This window comes from Pimephales promelas, chromosome 7 (genome assembly GCF_988280905.1).
Source record: "Pimephales promelas chromosome 7, fPimPro1.hap1.1, whole genome shotgun sequence".
Classification (NCBI taxonomy): Eukaryota; Metazoa; Chordata; class Actinopteri; order Cypriniformes; family Leuciscidae; genus Pimephales; species Pimephales promelas.
This window is the reverse complement of record NC_142775.1, coordinates 34,207,442-34,230,156: the sequence shown is the minus strand read 5'-3', so window position 1 is coordinate 34,230,156 and position 22,715 is coordinate 34,207,442. Positions and strand designations below refer to the sequence as shown.

Below are 22,715 nucleotides of genomic sequence, written 5' to 3'. Positions count from 1 at the left end.
TCTCCTGTCACTGTCTGCAGCAGCGTCCTGTGTGTCATTGTGACTCTCATGCCTGTCACTTGAACAAGCAATCGGTGCTGTTGGTGCGATGGATGTTGCGCACCTCATTTTCGCCTGGTCTGTCTCTGTCTTTCTTCTCTCCTATCATATTTAATGTTTTTTCAGCTCTGACTCAGATGGTTCAACACACATTATTCACAAGACCACAAGTGAACGGCAGCCATTTTGTCTTTATGACAGAAAAAAGAAACAAAATAACTTTGACCCCTCTTTAATACCAGCACCTTTACTACATGATGTTAGCCGCATGCTTTGTAATAGATATTCTTTTGTCTGTCTGTCCGTGTGTTTGTTTTGATCAATTGTATATATGTATTAACTAGTACAGTTAATATGTTTCTTTCAATAGAGGCACATCCAATACTGTTCTGCAATCACTGAACTTATAAAACTCGGCCTATACCCAAGTCCCCCAAATACAGGTTTGGTGAAGGTTCACACTGAGAGTGATTCATTGTAAAAAAAATAAAAAAAAAATATATATATATATATATATATATATATATATGAAGAGTTCAGATGCAAAAGCCTCTAAATGCCATTTGAAATTTTCTTCTTTAATGATGATTTTTGTCAAACTTGTAGATTTAACTCCAGTAATTTCATTTAAATAACATTTAATAGGTAATTATCATTGCCATTTAAGTGAAATCACTGAACTTAAATATACAAGTTTTTGACAAAAATCATCATTAAAGAAGAAAATTTCAAATGGCATTTAGAGGCTTTTGCATCTGAACTCTTCATATATATATATATATATATATATATATATATATATATATATATATATATATATATATATATTATGATTTGTAATCACAACATTTTTTCTTCTGTCAAATCAACTTAAACAATTCATGTAGTTCAGATAACATAAAATTTTGAGTTTCTGATGATTAATTCAATCTCCTTCATTGTATTAACTCAATTTTTTCATTTCAATGAACTTAAAATTTTAAGGCTACTAGGTTACTACATTTTTTTAAGTTAAACCAACAATATTTTTTTTACAGTGATATATAAATATATATATATGTTAATATTATAATTTTATTGTTAAATATAATTTTTAATAATAACGCAATTGTAAATGTAATAAAATTACAAGATAAAAAAAAAGATTAGCAGCACAATCAGTGTGAATGGCCCTTACCTAAAATGCTTGTTTCAACACCTCGAAAACTAGAATTTGCAGGATTTCTCTTTGAATAATCTGCAGGAAAAATAGTCTGCCCGCACTGTCAGAAATCCCTTAAACGTGCAGTTAGTGAATGTGACAGAGTATCAGCGTTTGGAGAGAAAATCCATCTGCAGGTCTTTTGGGACTTTGTCACTTTTAATGTCATAAAAATGAGAAATTAAGCCCCTAATTCTTACCAGTCAGATATTCAAATGTATCCGAATCCATCATAAGCTGTTTCTCTCTCGCTCCCTCTCATTCTATTTAAGTGTGAACCGTGAAGTAGTCATTTTCCCTTTAAATCTCCACTTGAAAGTTGAACAACTAAAGATACAAGTAAATGCTCCATTAGCAACCTCAATGATTGCCAGCTATCGATGTCCATTTCGTTTTTTTTTTCATTGAGAATCAATCCCCTCTAAACCCGGCCGGCATGTCCGTCTCTTTTTCTTATATAGGCTCTGGAAAATGGGCTCACCCAAATCTCCTCCTTACCTTGATTTGAACAGTGCCTGCTATTGAAAGCATGTCTGAAATGTGTGTGTGTGTGTGTGATTGCTGTCCATGATGGTAGATGCTAGATGTTAGAAATGAGCCTGATTGGATGGTTCATTTGTTCTCCTTTGTAGAGCCAAGCCGAGGCGCACTACAAAGGCAGTAAACATGCCAAGAAGCTCAAAGCACAGGAGTCCACGAAAAATAAGCAGAAAAGTGCAGCCGCCCAGGACAGCGGCGCTAAGACAATCACCACCACCACCACCACCACCACCACTTCCTCCTGCACTGCAGTCACTGCCAGCTGCTCTGACCAACCAGGTTAATAGCTCCTTTTGTTCTTGCTCCACATCACTTGTCCCATCCTCTTTCTCCTCTCCATGTGCGTTTAGTTTAACTCCATGTTTTCTTCCCGCCGCTCTAACCCCGTGTTGTTTACACACTCCATGTGCTTGTGTTTGTGTGCACTGTAGCTCCTCATAAAAGCATCTACAGCAGTTCTCGCCCTGCTGTGGCAGTAATAAGCCACATGCTTTATCATGCTAACGACAGAACACTTTTCCTGCAGCTCTGTTTGCTTCTTAAATCATCACCTGCATATTGAGTTTCCTGCGCATGATCTTTTTGTGTCGCGTTTAAATGTTTAATTATGTAAAGCGCTCACGTAATTGGAACGGGCGGTGGGATGCGTGCTGGGATGCTGTTATTTTCGGCTTTTTTTCCATCCTCTCTGGCCTTTTATTCGACTGAATTAGATTTGTGTTACATTTCAAAGAACATAATCATCTGATCTTTGCTTCACGCTGTGACCCACTCGATTCCAGGCCCTTGTGTCTGATTAAGAATTAAGACCGGGATGTACCAAGACACATGCCCTACGGGGTGCAAATCCGAGCCGGAGCATACTTTCCGAATTCGCTGGCTCTCTAGCTTCAGTCTCTGAGACAGATTTGGGTTCGTGTCGTATATTAGGCCGCGGTGTTCCTCATTGATATGCAGTGTCTTTGCACAAATCAGGCCAAATGAATGTCAGCCTGATTCACAGATGGCTTATGGGTCCTCACTGTCATGCCCGTCGTATTGGTGCGGTGTTGATCTCGGACTGAGGGTCGGGAGGGGGACGCTGTTTCCGTCTCTCCCCAAACCCTGGAAACACACGATTCAGTCAGTTTTAGTTTACATGGGAAAACTTCAAGCACTAAATCATTAAAATTGCTAGCGCCAGTGCTTTACGTAATAGCTTGCTTTATGTAATTTTTCAGAGCTCCATGTGTTGGATTATTCTGGGATGTGTGTGCACGGTAATTGCTCTGTTTGTTTGGGTTTTTTTTTTTTTTAAGATCTAGAATTTTTCAGAAAGGATATAGCAAGGTCATTTCAACATTGCGCCATACAAGCGCCAGTTGTTTTCACTGTGGCTTTGTTCTAAAACCTAGGGAGCTGCCTACATAGGCGTTTTGTTTCAAACTAAGGGTGGATTGCTTCTTTTAGCCAAATTCTAAGTTTGAATTGTTTTATACCATTCAAATTTATAAAATTTTTTAAAGAAAATAATACTTTTAATTTTCACCAGGATTACTTTAAAGGTATCAAAAGTAGGGTTGGGTATCGAGAATCGAGTATCGATTGGAACCATGACTAACTTTTCGTTTTTCCCGTAATCGTTCAAAAGTTAAAATTTCGATTCCTAGTTTCGATATTCACAGTCCGCCGAGCGGAAGAAGAAACCGCTGAACAACACCAACGAAGAAGCATCTACCGGAAGTGTTGGCATGACCGCGCGAGTCGAACATGACTAGCTTACGTCGGCGGTCCCAAAGTGTGTGTTTGTGACAAAAGGAGTATTTCCTTCAGAAAGGCCGTTGGTTAGCAAGGTTAGCTAAACTTTTTTTGACCCTGGCTTTTAAAAGAATCAGAATCGAGAATCGTTGGGAACTGGAATCGAAACAAGGAATCGGAATCGGAATCGGAATCAGAATCGTTCAAATTCAAACGATACCCAACCCTAATCAAAAGTGCCAGTAAATGGTTGTTACAAAGATTTCTGTTTCAAATAATTGCTGTTCTTTTGAACTTTCTATTCATCTAGTAAACAAATCTATCAGATTTTCCACAAAGAAATTAAGCAGCTATTTTCAACTGAATAATAAGAAATGTTTCTTGAACACCAAATCAGAATATTAGAATGATTTATGAATCATGTGACACTAAAGACTGGAGTAATGATTCTGAAAATTCAGCTTTGACATCATAGAAATGAATTGCATAATAAATTATCATATTAAAATAGAAAACAGTTACTTTTAAATTGTAATAATATTTCACAATATTACTGATTTACCCTGTTTTTTTACTGTAAATAAATGCTGCTTTGTAGAAAGTAGGCAATCTCATAATGCACTACATCTGAAAGAAGCCAGATAAATATTTATTTACACATATGCATTTTATATAGAGGTATGTCCAACACATTTTTATTAATTAATGAATTCCATGGGAATCAAATCCATTTCCTTGACACCACTTACTGCTGTTCGTATAAATCATCCGAAACCAAAAACTTTGATTATAAAAGTTTAATCTAATTAAAAATGACCTAATATTAGTGTGTGCTGCATGTTTTTATGCTTATTAAACTATAAGCAGCAACTATGTGTGCGTTAGATTTTTTACTGCCTATATTGGGCATTTTTAAACTGAACTGCTGCCTATGTAGAGACAGTGAGGCAGGTTACTTTGATTTGCTACAGAGTCTATGATTTCTCTTGGTTTTGAAAAGTTTTCCAAATAGTTGTACTTTATCTCTGATCTGTCGTCTTATTCGGTTACAATACGTTTTTTATGACTCACCGCAAAAAAAATAAAAAATAGTGAGAACAAGAACAAAGAGGCATATGTCTCCACCTACCACGCTTTAGAAGATTTGATTTATAAACTGAAACTGGGAGAGAGAAAAATGCAAAAGAGCAGCAGATCCAGCCTAGAGGTTCAGGTTAGTGTCAGTGGGTGTAATGTCACTGTATAGGGGAACATTCGACTGTTCTGGCTGCTTTGAGTCCTCGGGGAGAGAAAAAAAAAAGCAAGAAAGTGACATTCATATAAACCAGCGGAATATTCCCTCAGAAGCCTGTTAGAGAGTGGGTGGAGAGTATAGGCATCCGACATCAAGTACTTCTAGGGCCTCCCGTGGCATGTGACACTATGACAAGGGCGTATGGGTGGTGGGCGATCCAGGGGTCACGTCCTTTCACATTACAGCACGCGGGACCCGAGCAGTCACTGGTGTTAGAAGGCAGCCTGACCCTATCCAGTGCTGACGAGTAACTGGTTATATATGTTTTGTGGATTACGTCATTTGATTCCAAAAGATGGCGTACTTGTAATTGGATAAACTGTACCGGTCAAAAATTTGGAAACATTACTATTTTTAATGTTTTTAAAAGAAGTCTCTTATCAATCCTACATTTATTTGATAAAAATACAGAATAAAATGTAATATTGTGACTTGAAATTATTACAATTTAAAATAATGGTTTTCAATTTTAATATAGGCAATTTTAATATATAATTTATTAAATTATATTTATTTTATATTTATATCAATTTTAATATATAATTTATTAAAAACTTTGTGGTGCAAAGATTCATTTTCATAAGCCCTTACTGTAGTCTGCAGTGATTTGATACTGTATTTCACTTTAATAATACTTATAATCACAACACATTTACTTTTTTTTTGATGATATAATTTCATATTATTCACACAATGCCAGTAAATTATTAATAATTTATTGATTCCCTAATGTTGGTTAATGGTCACATTATTACATGCATGAAGCATTTTATTTTGATTTTAATATTTACTTCATTGTTATGGTATTAATTATTAGTATTGTCACAAATCCCCAGCAGTTCCTTCACAAACCCCACTTTGAGGTCTTTCATGATGTTGTTAAAAAATGGAATATATTTTATTTCTTTATAATTTTCTATATTATATTTTGTATGCATTTTTTTATATAGTATATTTATTTATTTTATTTTATTATATATATATATATATATATATATATATATAATTTATTAGTATTTATTTTTTTTAATATATCTTCTGTTATGAATATGATGATAAATACTCCTATTTAAATGTATATATTAGGTCAAAAGTAATAAAAATGGTCATAATGCATTACCTAAAGTATGTATTGTACTTGTATTTGTAATCGGTAACGGACTACAATTTGTGTAAGTAATCTCTTCAGCACTGGTTGCAACTCATGTGACAGAGAATCTAGATTGTTTTCTTGCAGTGAAGACCTTATATATCAAACCCTAACACACAAAATAGTGGAAAAACAGACAGAAAGGTGTTGAAAATGTGGCAGCGCATAAAACAACATGCTGAGCCCTTCACCACTAACTGTCAGATTTGCTCTTTTCTTGTTTCTTTCGCTCTCTCTGTCTCTGTCCAGAGAAAAGTGCAGAGCCGTCGGCTGCGCACAAAGTCCCTGCCCCCCCGCAAGCCTTTGTGCCAGCTCCCGCTGCGCCCGCGGTGGCATTAGTGCCCAGCCCGTGCAAGACGGCACCCGCGCATGCCAGCCCACCCACCGAGCCGACAGGGCACGCGGCAGCCCTGAAGAACACCTCCAAACCAGCGGCGGTGCCAACGGCCCCGTCAGAGCCCAGCGTGGAGTCCGAGGACGAGAAAGCCAAGAAGCTCCTCTACTGTTCGCTGTGTAAAGTGGCTGTCAACTCCCTCTCACAGCTGGAGGCACACAACACAGGTGTGGCCAACATCTGCCTCCGCATCACACTCTTTCCCACCGCTCCCTCGCCATTATACATTCTTCTTTATCAGAAATGAAATGTGTCATGAAGTGACCCTCTGAGGCTTGGGAGTGTGGAAATGTACTTGCAGTTAAAACATCAATCAGAACCAGTGTAGCGATGTGAGGCTCATCATTGATAATGTATGAAGAACAGGGAAATGTGGACGGGTTTCCCACTGTCAAGGAGATCCTGGACATATTGCAGAATTTTAAAAAGACTGGAAAAGTCATTGAGACTAATCAAATATTAAAAAGACATGGACATTTATGTATTCAATTAAGTTTTTTTTGTAGTTATGCTCAGCTATAAAATATTTTATCTGCAAGAAATAGCTTTTTTTAATGCTTAGAAAACATTATCCAGACACTATAGAAGAATGTGTTCAGAGTTGGGCGGGTGATAAAGCTACAAAATATCTTGATATTTTTCAGCCTTTTGACAATATTCAGTATATACACAACTGTTTAAAAGTTTGTGTATATATATATATATATATATATATACACTGAATGTGACACTGAATATACACAAACTTAATATATATATATATATATATATATATATATATATTAAGTTTGTGTATATTCAGTGTCACATGATCCTTCAGAAATCATTCTAATATGCAGCTTTGCTGCTCTTTTGTATTATTATCAGTTAAAAACTTTTGGAAACTGATGTTTTTTTTTTCAGGATTCTTTGATTAATAGACAACGCATTCTCACCCCAAGGCGTCACCTTTGACCATGCTTCAATATTTGACGTTTTAGGCGCCCTTTAGCGTCACTTAGATGACGCGATCCTACGGCATCATCTAACTGACGCTAAAGGAAAGCGTCAGTTAGAGGACGCGGTTAGGTTTAGGTGTGGGGTGGGGGTAGGGTACACGCGATCCTAGGGCGTCATCTAACTGACGCTAAAGGCCGCCTAAAGCGTCAGATATTGAAGCATGTCCAAATGCTTCCCAAGGCGTCAGTTAAGTGACGCCTTGGGGGTGAGAATGGGCTGTAATAGAAGGTTAAAAGAACAGCATTTTTTTTAAATAGAAGTCTTTCGTAACGTTATATAAATGTTTTTACTGGAACTTTTGATTAAGTTAATGCATAATAAAATCCGAGGGATGCATCGTCAGTAGTGCACCTCAATTTTCATTGGATGTTTCGACCATTATGTTTCAACCATTATAACTAGACATCCTCGGCTGAGGAAGGCTCTACAGGGGTGATCCCTGCAGTGTATCCCCCCAATCACTCAATCTAGCTGGAGCCCAGTCAGAGTCTTGTCTCTTTATCCACAGCCACTGGCTGATTCTCTCAGCTGCCTCAGACACTGCTTTGATAGGCTGGCGCAGGCTCTGGCCTCTGATTCCCAGGTCTCCAAGCTGTCTGGTGGTGGACACTACCACAAACCCCCTGCACTGAACGGACTTCAGTTTTCCATGCGTGATCTTGTGCTTCAGCATCTAGCTCAGCATAGCGTAGTTGTTTTCGCTCGTATGCCTCGTCCACTGAGTCCTCCCAGGGTACAGCGAGTTCTTCTTCAAGGCATAAGTGTGGTGATTGCAATCTCTGGAGGAAAAATGAGCATCTTGCAGTCACAGGCCCCTCGAAGCGGACCATGCTCCAGAGAAGTTGGAAGAAGTTTTAGATGTTTTCTATCTAAAATCCCAAATTTTGAATTGATTCACTTAAAGGAGCAGTTCACTTTTAAGAAAAAACTTTTGCTGATAATTTACTCACCCCCATGTCATCCAAGATGGCCATGTCTTTCTTTCTTCAGTCGAAAAGAAATTAAGGTTTTTGATGAAAACATTCCAGGATTTTCTCCATATAATGGACTTCAATGGGAACCAAACGGTTCAAGGTCTAAAAGACAGTTTTAGTGCAAACTGCAAACTGTTGAAAGGGCTTTAAACGATTCCAGACGATGAATAAGGGTCTTATCAAGTGAAACGATCGCTCATTTAAAAAAAAAAATAACAAAGTTTACGTTTTATAAGCTCAAACGCATGCCTTGCTCTGTTCTGTGATGCGCGTTCGTGACTCTCCTGTTCGAACTTGTTCATCAAAATTAACAAATCTTTCCGAGCCATTCATTTTGTTTGTTGAATGAACCAAATGACTCGGAAAAAGATTTGTTCATTTTGATGAATTTTATGAATTCGTTCAGTTCATTTTTAGCACTGAAACTGTCTGTTGGACCTTGAACCGTTTGGTTCCCATTGAAGTCCATTATATGGAGAAAAATCCTGGAATGTTTTCATCAAAAACGTCTCGGTTACGTATGTAACCCTCGTTCCCTGAGTAGGGAACGGAGACGTTACGTCAGAAGTGACGGAGATTGGGGGTTTCGCATAGAAAGCCAATCCTCTTCGAGTATTAAAACACGAGCCAATGGCATGCAATGCCTTGGGGCTGCGGAAATTTGCATAGCGTACTCCGCCCTACTCCGTGAGTATAAAAGGAGGAAGTGAACGCAACCGCAGTATGTCTTCGCTGAGGAGCCAAGACTGAACTCGGCCTCTACCCAGCGATACAGCAGAAGTGGCAGGGAGACGTAACGTCTCCGTTCCCTACTCAGGGAACGAGGGTTACATACGTAACCGAGACGTTCCCTATCGTAGTCACTTCGAGTTACGTCAGAAGTGACGGAGATTGGGGGTCTGTGCCATCACGCCATCTTCAAGCTGTCTTCCAGTGCCCTGCGAAAGACTGAACCCCCGAGCCTTACCTCTTTTTTTTTTTTTTTTTTTTTTTGGGGATCCGACTTTGACACAGGATTACCAAGGTACACTGGGAAACATATCCCGAAGGGGACATGCTACCAGCTGCCTACCGAAGGGAGGACTTAAGAATACACATATGGCCACATAGGAACGCATATGGAACACTGGAGTACCAACCGCAGGTGGCTACTGATTTAAACTCCAGGGGTGGCAGATGGCTTGCCAAGGGAAGACACATGCTCAGAGAGGCTTACAGTGGATAATACACATGAGACGGTTACCATGGGGAACCGTGCGCATGGAGGCACCTAGCTAGCATCCAGAGCAACGCAGTGGTGCCCGCATCGTCGGTGCTGGAGGACTCAAGACTTCAATGGAAGAACTGAGGAAATATCGCACTTATCCAGTCCGGGGAGTGGAGTGGCGAGCAAGCGAAGACACCTGAGCGGATCCAGAACTGGCCGAAACGAGTACGTGAGAGGATACCGGCTCAATTCGCAGATTATAGAATCTGGCGAAGGTGTTGGGTGTCGCCCAGCCTGCAGCTCTGCAGATGTCTGTTAGCGAGGCGCCGTGCGCTAAAGCCCAAGAGGAGGCTACACTCCGAGTGGAATGGGCCGTCACACCAAGGGGGCACGGAAGGCCTTGCTGCTGGTAAGACAAAGCAATGGCATCCACTATCCAGTGGGACAGCCGTTGCTTTGAGAGAGCCCTCCCTTCTGGCTCCCCCCATGACAGACAAAGAGCTGGTCTGAGGTCCTGAAACACTGCGTTCTGTCGACATAGGTGCGGAGAGCACGTACCGGACAGAGCAGTGCCAAGGCTGGGTCTGCCTCCTCCAGGGGCAGCGCTTGCAGGTTCACCACCAGGTCCCGGAGGGGAGTGGTAGGAACCTTGGGCATATATCCAGGCCGGGGTCTCAGGAATACGTGAGAGTAAGCCGGCCCGAACTCCAGGCACACTTCGTCAACAGAGAGTGCGTGCAGGTCCCTTACTCTCCTGATGGATACCAATGCAATCAGGAGTGCTGTCACATAGGACAGGACAAAAACTCTACCGACTGCAAAGGCTCCAGGGGAGGCCTCTGCAGAGCACCCAGGTCTACTGAGAGGTCCCCAGAGGGCAGGAGGGGAGGGAGGCGGATTTAGCCCCCTCACTCCCCTCAGGAACCTGATGACCAGGTCATGCTTCCCATAGACTTACCTTTCACTGCATCATGAGACGCGGCAATGGCCGCGACATAATCCAAAGGGTGGAGGGCGACAGCCTGCGCTCCAACCCCTCTTGCAGGAAGGAAGCATGACTCCGATCGAACATCTCCGGGGGTCTTCTCAGCGAGAAGAACACCAATTGACGAAGAGGTTTCACTTCAACGCATAAAGGTGTCACGTGGACGACGCTCTTGCGGAAGTGATGGTTGCCGCCACCGCAGGTGGCAGCGAACTCAAACCTGCCTCGTCCCGTCCTGGAGCCACACGTGCAGCCTCCAAGATCGGGACGAGGGTGCCACAGAGTGCCCCGTCTCTGAGAGAGTAGGTCCGGTCTCAGAGGAATAGGCCAAGGAGGTGCTGTCGCGAGGAGCAAGAGTTCGGAGAACCACGTCTTGGTGGGCCAGTAGGGGGCTACCAGCAAGACCTGCTCCTCGTCCTCCTTGATCTTGCACAACACCCGTGCAAGGAGGCTCACTGGGGGAACGCACACTTGCGTGGGCCCCGTGGCCAGCTGTGCGCCAGCGCATCCGAGCCGAGAGAGCCGCGGGTCAGAGAATAACTGGGCGCAGTGGGACGAGTCCCGAGAGGCGAACAGGTCTAACTGTGCCTCCCCGAACTGGTCCCAAATCAGCTGGACCGACTGGGGATGGAGTCGCCATTCGCCGGAGATGGGACGGGCCCGGGACAGCTCGCGGCTGCCCGGTTCCGGTCTCCAGGAATGTAACTGCACGAAGGGACCTCAGGTGCTTCTGACTCCATATCAAGAGGTGGCGGGCGAGCTGCGACAACCGGCGCGAGCGTAGACCCCCCCTGGTGGTTGATGTACGCTACTGCCGTAGTGTTGTCTGAGCGGACAAGCACATGCTGGCCCTAGAGCACGCTCGGAAGCGGTGCCGGGCGAGCCGTACTGCCAACAGCTCGAGGCAATTGATGTGCATGAGGCGCTGGGCTCCTGTCCAGGAACCGGCGGCTGCATGCCCATTGCACATGGCACCCCACCCCGTGGTAGACGCATCCGTGGAGACAACGAGATGCCTGGAAACTCGCTGAATAGGGACCCTGTCCGTAAAAAGCTGAGGTTCGACCACGGGAAGAAGGATCGGCGGCACGTCGGAGTCACTGGAACTCGGAGCGAGCCGCGATGCCATGCCCACCTCGGGACTCGATCGCGAAGCCACAGCTGAAGCGGTCTCATATGAAGCAAACCGAGCGGCGTTGCCGCGGCCGCGGATGCCATATGCCCCAGGAGCCTCTGAAATAGTTTCAGTGGAACCGCACTCTTGCCCTCGAACTGTCGAAGACAAGCCAGCAGTGAGTGCGCGCGCTCGTTCGTGAGCTGCGCGGACATGGCGACCGAGTCTATCTCCATGCCGAGAAAAGAGATCCTCTGCACGGGGCAAAGTTTGCTCTTTTCCCGGTTGACCCGAAGGCCCAGACGGGCTAGGTGCCGTAGCACCAGGTCTCTGTGTTCGCAAACCTGAGCTCGAGAGTGTGCTAGTAACAGCCAGTCGTCGAGATAGTTCAGGATGCGAACCCCGTGTTCGCGAAGGGGAACAAGGGCTGCCTCGACGATCTTCGTGAAGACGCGAGGGGACAGAGCTAACCCGAATGGGAGAACGGCGTACTGGTATGTCTGGCCCTCGAAGGCAAACCGAAGAAACGGTCTGTGTCGAGGGAGAATGGAGACATGGAAGTACGCGTCCTTCAGGTCGATCGCTGCAAACCAATCCTGATACCGAACACATTCGAAAATGCGTTTGGCCGTGAGCATTTTGAACGGTAGTCGATGGAGAGAACGGTTCAAAATGCGCAGGTCCAGGATCGGTCGTAACCCACCGGTCTTTCTTGGGGACAATGAAGTAGGGGCTGTAAAGCCCGGACCTCACCTCGGCTGGAGGGACCGTCTCGATTGCACCCTTCGCCAGCAGGGTCGCAATCTCCGCTCTCAAGACTGGGGCATTGCCACCAACCATCGTGGAGCGAACTCCCCTGAAGCGGGGAAGAGACCGTGCGAACTGAATCGCGTAGCCGAATCCGATCGTTCTGATGACCCAGCGGGAACCCCGGGAAGCGCTAGCCAGGCTTCCAGGAAGTGAGCCAACGGGGTCATGCGAACCACAGACGTCCCCCCGGAGGGGCAGCGAGGCGGGTCGACCGGCATGCGTGCAGGAGTTACCCCGTCCGGATGCACCGTCGAAACCCGCTCCCCGACAGAAGAGACCAGGGAAGGCAGAGCGTTCCACGGGGGTCTGTTCTGCCGGGGGTCTGGCGACAGAGGGGGAAGGGATTGGCGTAGCCCGGGGACGACACACGCACCCTTCCGCGCCCTCCGAGACAGAGAGGAATGAACGGGGCGACGCACTGGACGTCGTGCGCGCTCATTCCAGTCTGTGTGCTCAATGACAGTGTCAGCTTTTCCTCAACCAGCTCAGGGAGCTAGCTAGAACAAAAGATTCTCCACCGGCCCTCCACCGGGGAAGGAGGGGCCCTGCCACCGCCTCCTGAGAAAAACCATGACACTATCACTGAGCGGCCCGCCTCAGGAACATCGCTTCGCCTGGCATCTAGCGGGGCACGCGGCCTGAGGGGGGGCTCTTTTCTTGGGACGCTTACCTGTGGCCTCCTCCGCGACGCGAACCGGCTGAAGGCTGCTGCTGGGGCCGCGTGGGAGGGAAGGGAGCCGCAGGGGGGCGTCCTCGGCGGCGAGCTGGCGGAGGCGTCCGAGCCGACGGCTGGTTGGAGGCAGCAGCTGGCCGTCGGGGCAGAGAAACCGCCTTCGTCTGCTCCTAGGCGGTCGAGAAGTGCTGGGCAAAGTCCTGGACCGCACCGCCGAACATTATGATGCTCCTGGACCACAGCGGTGGGCATCACCTGACCAAGGGAGCGAGCGACCGCCTCCGTGACCCGTTTAAGGACAAGGTAGGCGACAGGCTCGCAGCTCGCTTGGTCCGTCACCTCCTCGTGCACATTCCTGAGCAGCTAGCTTTGTAGGTGCTCATCATATGCAGGGCGGAGGCTGCCTGTCCCGCCGCTCTACAGAATCGCGCCGCCATAGACGACGAGAACCCATAGGCTTTGGAGGGGCATCTGAGAGCAACCGCCGGTTGACCGGGGGAGCCCCAGCGTACCCACAGACAGCCGCATCGCCGAGGGGAGGAAGGGCGGGGAACTAAGCACGCTTTTTTTTTTTTTTTTTTTTTTTAGTGCGTGTCAGTTCCGCATGCAACTCGGGGAAAAAAGGAAATTGGGGTTGGCCGTGGCCGTAAGGCGGCAGCGTTACCCAAAAACCAATTATTCAGCCGCGAGAGATCGGGGAGGGGCGGAGTTCCACCCCCACCCGATGCTCACGGACGCCCGAGATAGCACGGCCATCATCGCGGGATCAGACACGGCGGCGCTGACGCTCCCGAGGGAGGCAACGCGGCCGCATCCTCACTTCCCGAGGAGTCAAGCCCGCCTAGTGATGCTGTGATCGACATCGCATCATCATCTGGAGCGCTGCCCGAAGCAGCCGGTGCCACCGAAGAAGCAACCGACTGAATCGAACTAACGCTCGCTGGCTCTCGCACTGAGGCGGGAGGTGTGGCCCGAGGAATCGTCGGGGCTTATCCCACACCATCACCGTAAATCACCAGGTCCCCGGGTCGACGGGCCCCCTATGGAGGAAACCGATCGAGCGGGGGGGACCGGGACTCTCACTCAAGTGAGATCATTGAGTCTCGACCTCAGTGTAGAGATGGTCATGTTCCCACAGAAGGAAAATGAGTCATCCACGAACGCTGCTGCTGCATGCTGAAATGCCCAGGCATACAAAGCAGCGATCGTGACCATCAGATGACGACAGAAATCAATCACACCCAGAAGAGCACGGGCGAACCGTCTTTAAAAAGACGTGCGCGTGCAGCTCTTTCAATGAGAGGAGGAAATTCACTCTTTCAGCGCTGAAGCGACCAGGGAGAAGCGCAAAGTCTGGCAGGCCACTGCTCAGATCGCAGGCGATGCAGAATCTCGCTGGGTACCGCCGTCACACCAACACTGAAGAGGACGCTCGTCTCGAAGAGTCTTGAACAGTGCTTTCAGGAGTGAAGAGGTTCTCTTGGCTCCGAAGCGAAAACATACTGCGGTTGCGTTCACTTCCTCCTTTTATACTCACGGAGTAGGGCGGAGTACGCTATGCAAATTTCCGCAGCCCCAAGGCATTGCATGCCATTGGCTCGTGTTTTAATACTCGAAGAGGATTGGCTTTCTATGCGAAACCCCCAATCTCCGTCACTTCTGACGTAACTCGAAGTGACTACGATAGGGAACCTTAATTTCTTTTCGACAGAAGAAAGTAAATTATCAGCAATTTTTTTTTTTTTTTTTAAGTGAACCACTTCTTTAATACTCACAAGTCGTGAGACAGGGGCGTATCACAAAATGAGTAGTGAAGGAAATTTAGGAAACTTAAAATACACATACCTTCAACAAAATCACTGTGTACTCGTATATTCCACAACTGTAGGCCATAAAAATAAGCATGAGTTAAGTCAATTTCTCATCTGACTTCATTGAAATATTCATTGTTAGAAATTGTGCAACGTTCGATCAATGCAGCCGAAAGCCTTACAGCTGCACTGAATAAAACATTCTACTTTGTCTGTTTCCCCAGGCTCAAAGCATAAAACCATGCTGGAGGCACGAAATGGAGCTGGCCCCATTAAAGCGTACCCCAGACCCGGGTCCAAACTCAAAGTTCAGGCCACACAACTTAACAAAGGCTCGGGCTTACAGAACAAGACGTTTCATTGTGAAATCTGTGATGTCCACGTCAACTCAGAAATCCAGCTTAAACAGGTATTCGGTTCAGTTTCATGTGTTCTTGTTAGCATGTGTCTTTGGCTGTATTCGGCGTGATCACATTACTTATGCAGTTTACAACAAAACATAACGTGTGCAGTGATGAATAATGAAAGCACTATAAATAGTAATGTGATTCTGTGGCTTGATCTTACCAAATTTGCATGCGGGTAAAATGAAGTTGTACTTCCTATTATGCTGTTTTTGATGGTTCAGTTCAGTGTTAAGTTTGGTCACAAATGTCTGTTTTCTTCACAGCATATTTCCAGCAGGCGGCATAAGGACAGAGTGGCTGGGAAACCCACCAAACCCAAATACAGCCCGTACAACAAGCAGCAGCGCAGCTCCGGCTCTCTGGCAGTAATGCATTATTTATACTCTTCATAATCAAGCGCTTTCATCAAGTGTTTCTCGCAGCTCAAGTGTCAGTGCTCTGAGGAGTTGTTCCACACTTTCTAGGCTGACAAATACCTACTCTGGGATGCTAATGTATCAGAGGGGCTTAATGCTCGCATCTTCAAATTATATGCAAAATATGCTATTTGTAGTACAGTTGGCCCTTCGCTCCACCTCCCTTGGTTACAGTTGCTAGCTCAGACTAGCTTTGCAGAATGTCACATAAGATTTTTTTTTTTTTTTTTTTTTACAATATTTTAGGACAATTTCTGTAAATTATCCAATCTATAGACTTGCATTAGAAAAGAACTATAACATTTTAATTATTACTAATAACAACAACAACAAAAAGAGTAGTAATACTAACATTTTTATTATTTTGTGTTTTATTATTATTTCCAGTAAAGCATAAAATATTTTAAATTATTATTATTAGTAGTAGTAGTAATTATAACAACAATATTATTATTTTTAAGTATTGAAAAAATATTATTATCGTCATTATAATTGTAGTTATTACTATTATAATATTATACATAAAGTATTAAACTTAATAATAATAATTATTATTCATATTATATCATCAATAACGTATTATTAAATAATAATAATTATAATAGGAATTATAATAATTTGAAAAGTATTAAACTAACAAAAAGAAATATTGTTATTGTTATTACCAATAAATAATGAAAATATGTATTATTATTACCACTAACAATTATACCAATAATAACAATATTGTTATTAGTAAAGTATTAAATATTATTATTATTGTTATTACTATTATTTAGTATTAAACTTTATTATTAACTATTATTATATCATCATCATCATCAATAAATGAATAATAATAGTAATAATAATTTGTAAAGTATTAAACAAACAAAAAGAAATATTGTTATTATTATAACCAATAAATAATTAAAATATTTATTATTATTACCAGTAACATTTTTAGTAAACTAGTAAATATTATTATTATTATTATTACTATTATTTAGTTTTAAATTTTATTATAAACTATTATTATAACATCATCATCATCATCAATATATGAATAATCATAGTAATAGTAATTTTTAAAGTATTAAAATAAAAATAAAGTATTAAAATAACAAAGTATTATTATTACCAGTAAAGTATAAACATATTTTATATTATTATTATCAGTGATAATTATAACAACAATATTATTATATTTTTATCATTATATTTAAAGTGTTAAATAATAATAATAACACCTTCAATAACTCTTCTTTTGTTATTTTATTATTCATAAAGTATTCAACTTAATTAGCATTATTATTAGTAGTAGTAGTAGTAGTATATCAATTATAAAATGGAGTATTATAATAGTTATCAATTATATTAATAGTACTTAGTAATAAAATGATTATTATTATTTGTAGATGGGTGAACTAAAGGAAGAGGTTGTAATTTCTGCTTATAGTTGACTATTTTTACATTCCATGTCTAAAAACAATTTCATAAAACCTCAGATGAACATGGTGCATGCAGACCAGAGTATATATGAAGAGTTCAGATGCAAAAGCCTCTAAATGCCATTTGAAATTTTCTTCTTTAATGATGATTTTTTATCAAACTTGTATATTTAAGTTCAGTAATTTCACTTAAATGGCAATGATAATTACCTATTAATTGTTAGTTAAGTGAAAGTACTGAACTTAAATATACAAGTTTGATAAAAATCATCATTAAAGAAGAAAATTTCAAATGGCATTTAGAGGCTTTTGCATCTGAACTCTTCATATGTATTTACATCACAGTAGGCCACATAATCAATGTGCTTTCCATTAACTGTGCAGTCCTCGTTTCTTTATTGAAGCAGACACTGTTCTTTCTCCGTCACCAAATTGATTCAGCGTTTATTTGTTTCCTTTCCTTTCCAGGCCAAACTCGCCCTGCAGAATGACATGGTGAAGCCCATTTCACAGGCTTTCCTCCACACACCCTTCGCCCCCACCACAGTCCCGTCCATCTCCCTCCACCCTCGTCCCAACACCTCCATCTTTCAGACGGCCTCGCTTCAGGCCTCCTTTCTCCGCGCCGCTCCGGGACCGATCCGACACACCGCGGGCTCCATCCTATTTGCGCCTTACTGAGACGTTTCTGGAACCATGCCGCACTATACGTTCAGATCTTGAAACAATGGTGTGTTTATTGAAACTTTATCCTCAACCGTCCGCTAAACCCAGGAAGGATATTCCGTCTTAGTGAGGACTTTTGCATTTGAAAACACTTCAATTAAAGTGTTGAACTGCTTCCTGAAAGACTTGAATTATCATGGTCTTCCTTTTCAACTCAACCAACCCCGGACAATCACACGCCTGGAGGCGCTGTCAGAAACAACCCCAAATCTCACGTGTTCAGTCAACGGCTTGATGTTGTCAGGGAGCCTGTGATGCAGTTTTTGGCCTGTGTGCTGTCTTGTATCGTGTTGTCAATAAGCTCAATCACCAGTTCACCACTTTATCCTTATCCTTTCATCTGACAGGAAACACAGCATTTCTCTTTTCCATGTGTTCGGGTTCCTCTTTTCCTCATATAAGTAGAGTCAGCCTGTTTTCATCACGATTCAAACTCTCTTTTGCGTAATAGGAAAAGCGTGGGCCTTTCCTCTCTCTCTGTGATATTCTTATTTGTCTCGAGACTGCACTCTGCAGCTCTCTGATGATGCAATAATGTATAGATCATTAATATTGATATTCTCCATTGTGTATTTAATGTTTACCTTCCAGGCTGCAATACTAGTTGTATTTTACGAGCTGGAGGAGAACTAGCTATGTTATTTGGTACTTTTATTTTTAGAGATCGAGAGAGAACAGTTTCCATTCACTGAAAATTCTTTAAGTCCATAGTATATGTACGAGAGGCTGTACATAAAGATACTACGTTTTCAATAAAATAATATATTTAAATGATTTCTTCATTAATTTATACTGTATATTTCTTTTCATGAATCTTTGTTGCTCATTAATAAATGTTTAGTAAAAAAACACATTAATATTACATGAATCATTTGATTTATTTTCAGGTGTTTTTTTTTATTAAGTTTCTCATTTGTGCAGGAGATTTGTTTGCTGGATGTTATTAAATCCTTCAGTTCAGTGTTGTGTAATTTTATTATTAGATTATCATAGTCCCCAGGGTTTTTCATGTGCATTCATCTCTGTAATGAATGACTCATTCAAGTCTTATTTGCTAATAATATTAACATGATCAAATCTCAGTTCTCTGTTTGCACAGTATGATTAATTGATCTACAAGTAATGTTTAACTTAATTGACTATAGGATTTATACACACACATTTATTTATTTTTTGTTAATCAAGAATTCAAAGTGTCAGTGTGAGCCTTTCATAATGGGCTTCAAATGTGAAAATGCTGCTGTTTTGCTTTCTTACTAACCATTTTTTCATCCTTTTTTTTTCATTTGAAACTATTTTATCATCACGATAAAATAAAAATTGCAAATATGTGCAATCGATATGTGCAAAAACTGTCCATGAACTTCAGAAAGTTACTTGTTTAATTATAGTGCAGTATCCTTAATATTATTATTTTTTTCTAAATTATATTTTTTAAGTATCCCAAATTTCTATTTTTATATTTATTGTTTATTTCTCAGTTTAAATGAAAAACATCCCAGTCAAATGGCGCTTTTCCACTGCGCTGTATGACTCGGTACGGCTCAGTACGGTTCGGTTCAGCACGCTTCGCTTTTCCACTGCGTGGTACGACTCGGTACGGCTCAGTTTGGTTCAGCGCGGCATGGTTCGGCTCACTTCGCTTCGCTTTTCCACTGCGCAGTACGATTTGGTACAGCTCAGTACGGTTCGGCCCGGCACAGTTCGGCTTGCTTCGCTTTTCAACTGCGCGGTGCGACTCATTGCGGCTCAGTACGGTTTGGTTCAGCGCGCTTCGCTTTTCCACTGCGCAGTACGATTTGGTACAGCTCAGTACGGTTCAGCCCGCTTCGCTTTTCAACTGCGCGGTGCGACTCAGTGCGGCTCAGTACGGTTTGGTTCAGCGCGCTTCGCTTTTCCACTGCGCGGTACGATTTGGTACAGCTCAGTACGGTTTGGTTCGGCCCGGCACAGTTCGGCTCGCTTCGCTTTTCAACTGCGAGGTACGACTCGGTACGGCTCAGTACGGTTTGGTTCAGTGCGCTTCGCTTTTCCACTGTGCGGTACGATTTGGTACAGCTCAGTACGGTTCGGTTCAGCCCGGCACAGTTCGGCTCGCTTCGCTTTTCCACTGCGTGGTACGACTCGGTACGGCTCAGTTTGGTTCAGCGCGGCATGGTTCGGCTCACTTCGCTTCGCTTTTCCACTGCGCAGTACGATTTGGTACAGCTCAGTACGGTTCGGCCCGGCACAGTTCGGCTTGCTTCGCTTTTCAACTGCGCGGTGCGACTCAGTGCGGCTCAGTACGGTTTGGTTCAGCGCGCTTCGCTTTTCCACTGCGCGGTACGATTTGGTACAGGTCAGTACGGTTTGGTTCGGCCGGGCACAGTTCGGCTCGCTTCGCTTTTCAACTGCGCGGTACGACTCGGTACGGCTCAGTACGGTTCGGTTCAGCGCGCTTCGCTTTTCCACTGCGCGGTACGATTTGGTACAGCTCAGTACGGTTCGGTTCAGCCCGGCACAGTTCGGCTCGCTTCGCTTTTCCACTGTGCGGTACGACTCGGTACGGCTCAGTACGGTTTGGTTCAGCGCGCTTCGCTTTTCCACTGCGCAGTACGATTTGGTACAGCTCAGTACGGTTTGGTTCGGCCCGGCACAGTTCGGCTCGCTTCGCTTTTCAACTGCGCGGTGCGACTCAGTGCGGCTCAGTACGGTTTGGTTCAGCGCGCTTCGCTTTTCCACTGCGCGGTACGATTTGGTACAGGTCAGTACGGTTTGGTTCGGCCCGGCACAGTTCGGCTCGCTTCGCTTTTCAACTGCGCGGTACGACTCGGTACGGCTCAGTACGGTTCGGTTCAGCGCGCTTCGCTTTTCCACTGCGCGGTACGATTTGGTACAGCTCAGTACGGTTCGGTTCAGCCCGGCACAGTTCGGCTCGCTTCGCTTTTCCACTGTGCGGTACGACTCGGTACGGCTCAGTACGGTTTGGTTCAGCGCGCTTCGCTTTTCCACTGCGCAGTATGATTTGGTACAGCTCAGTACGGTTCAGCCCGGCACAGTTCGGCTCGCTTCGCTTTTCAACTGCGCGGTGCGACTCAGTGCGGCTCAGTACGGTTTGGTTCAGCGCGCTTCGCTTTTCCACTGCGCGTTACGACTCGGTACGGCTCAGTACGGTTCGGTTCAGTGCGCTTCGCTTTTCCACTGTGCGGTACGATTTGGTACAGCTCAGTACGGTTCGGTTCAGCCCGGCACAGTTCGGCTCGCTTCGCTTTTCCACTGCGTGGTACGACTCGGTACGGCTCAGTTTGGTTCAGCGCGGCATGGTTCGGCTCACTTCGCTTCGCTTTTCCACTGCGCAGTACGATTTGGTACAGCTCAGTACGGTTCGGCCCGGCACAGTTCGGCTTGCTTCGCTTTTCAACTGCGCGGTGCGACTCAGTGCGGCTCAGTACGGTTTGGTTCAGCGCGCTTCGCTTTTCCACTGCGCGGTACGATTTGGTACAGGTCAGTACGGTTTGGTTCGGCCGGGCACAGTTCGGCTCGCTTCGCTTTTCAACTGCGCGGTACGACTCGGTACGGCTCAGTACGGTTTGGTTCAGCGCGCTTCGCTTTTCCACTGCGCGGTACGATTTGGTACAGGTCAGTACGGTTTGGTTCGGCCCGGCACAGTTCGGCTCGCTTCGCTTTTCCACTGCGTGGTACGACTCGGTACGGCTCAGTTTGGTTCAGCGCGGCATGGTTCGGCTCACTTCGCTTCGCTTTTCCACTGCGCAGTACGATTTGGTACAGCTCAGTACGGTTCGGCCCGGCACAGTTCGGCTCGCTTCGCTTTTCAACTGCGCGGTGCGACTCAGTGCGGCTCAGTACGGTTTGGTTCAGCGCGCTTCGCTTTTCCACTGCGCGGTACGATTTGGTACAGGTCAGTACGGTTTGGTTCGGCCCGGCACAGTTCGGCTCGCTTCGCTTTTCAACTGCGAGGTACGACTCGGTACGGCTCAGTACGGTTCGGTTCAGTGCGCTTCGCTTTTCCACTGCGCGGTACGATTTGGTACAGCTCAGTACGGTTCGGTTCAGCCCGGCACAGTTCGGCTCGCTTCGCTTTTCCACTGCGCGGTATGACTCGGTACGGCTCAGTACGGTTTGGTTCAGCGCGCTTCGCTTTTCCACTGCGCGGTACGATTTGGTACTGGTCAGTACGATTTGGTTCGGCCCGGCACAGTTCGGCTCGCTTCGCTTTTCAACTGCGAGGTACGACTCGGTACGGCTCAGTACGGTTCGGTTCAGTGCGCTTCGCTTTTCCACTGTGCGGTACGATTTGGTACAGCTCAGTACGGTTCGGCACGGCACGGTTCGGCTCGCTTCGCTTTTCTACTGCGTGGTTTGGCTCGGCACAGCACGGCACGGTTTGCTTTAGCTCGGTTTGCTTTTCCACTGCAGTTAGTACCCCTTCAAAGTGGGTGGGATTATAGTCTGACCGTTATACTGTAGTTTATCCGCTCCTCTACCGGCAAACAACCAGAGAAACGTCTGCACTTCATCCACTGACCACAATTCAGCCATTTATTTTTTTGGAAGTTTTCTTTCTTCCTTTTTTTTAAAGCAAGTCAAGCAAGTAGTTTTAAAACAGGTGCTACAGCGTTCGCTGTTACCTGCTATTTAAATCTAGCGGGTTTGATGTCTCGCAAATACAATTATTCTGGTAGTGATGATTCTGTCTGACTGACCAATCAGTGATCTGCAGTGTGTTCACGTCACATTTTAGGATCGGTACGTTACGCTTGGAAGCTCAACAGAGGTGGTACCATTTAAAGCGAGCCGTACCGAGCCGA

General features: G+C 44.5%; 1 protein-coding gene across 7 annotated transcripts in view; it reads left to right on the top strand.

Annotated features, from left to right (window-relative positions):
• The window catches only part of znf385b (zinc finger protein 385B), a 139,097-nt gene extending 120,328 nt beyond the window's left edge, over nt 1–18,769 (top strand). For all 7 annotated transcript variants that reach the window (XM_039683454.2, XM_039683452.2, XM_039683453.2 and 4 more), the window contains 5 exons: nt 1,873–2,059; nt 6,211–6,522; nt 15,153–15,337; nt 15,599–15,700; nt 17,650–18,769. In XM_039683454.2, the coding sequence (XP_039539388.2) occupies nt 1,873–2,059; nt 6,211–6,522; nt 15,153–15,337; nt 15,599–15,700; nt 17,650–17,862 (999 nt within the window). In that variant the 3' untranslated portion in view covers nt 17,863–18,769. The remainder of the gene's footprint in view (nt 1–1,872; nt 2,060–6,210; nt 6,523–15,152; nt 15,338–15,598; nt 15,701–17,649) is intronic.
• Nucleotides 18,770–22,715: the final 3,946 nt, after the last annotated feature.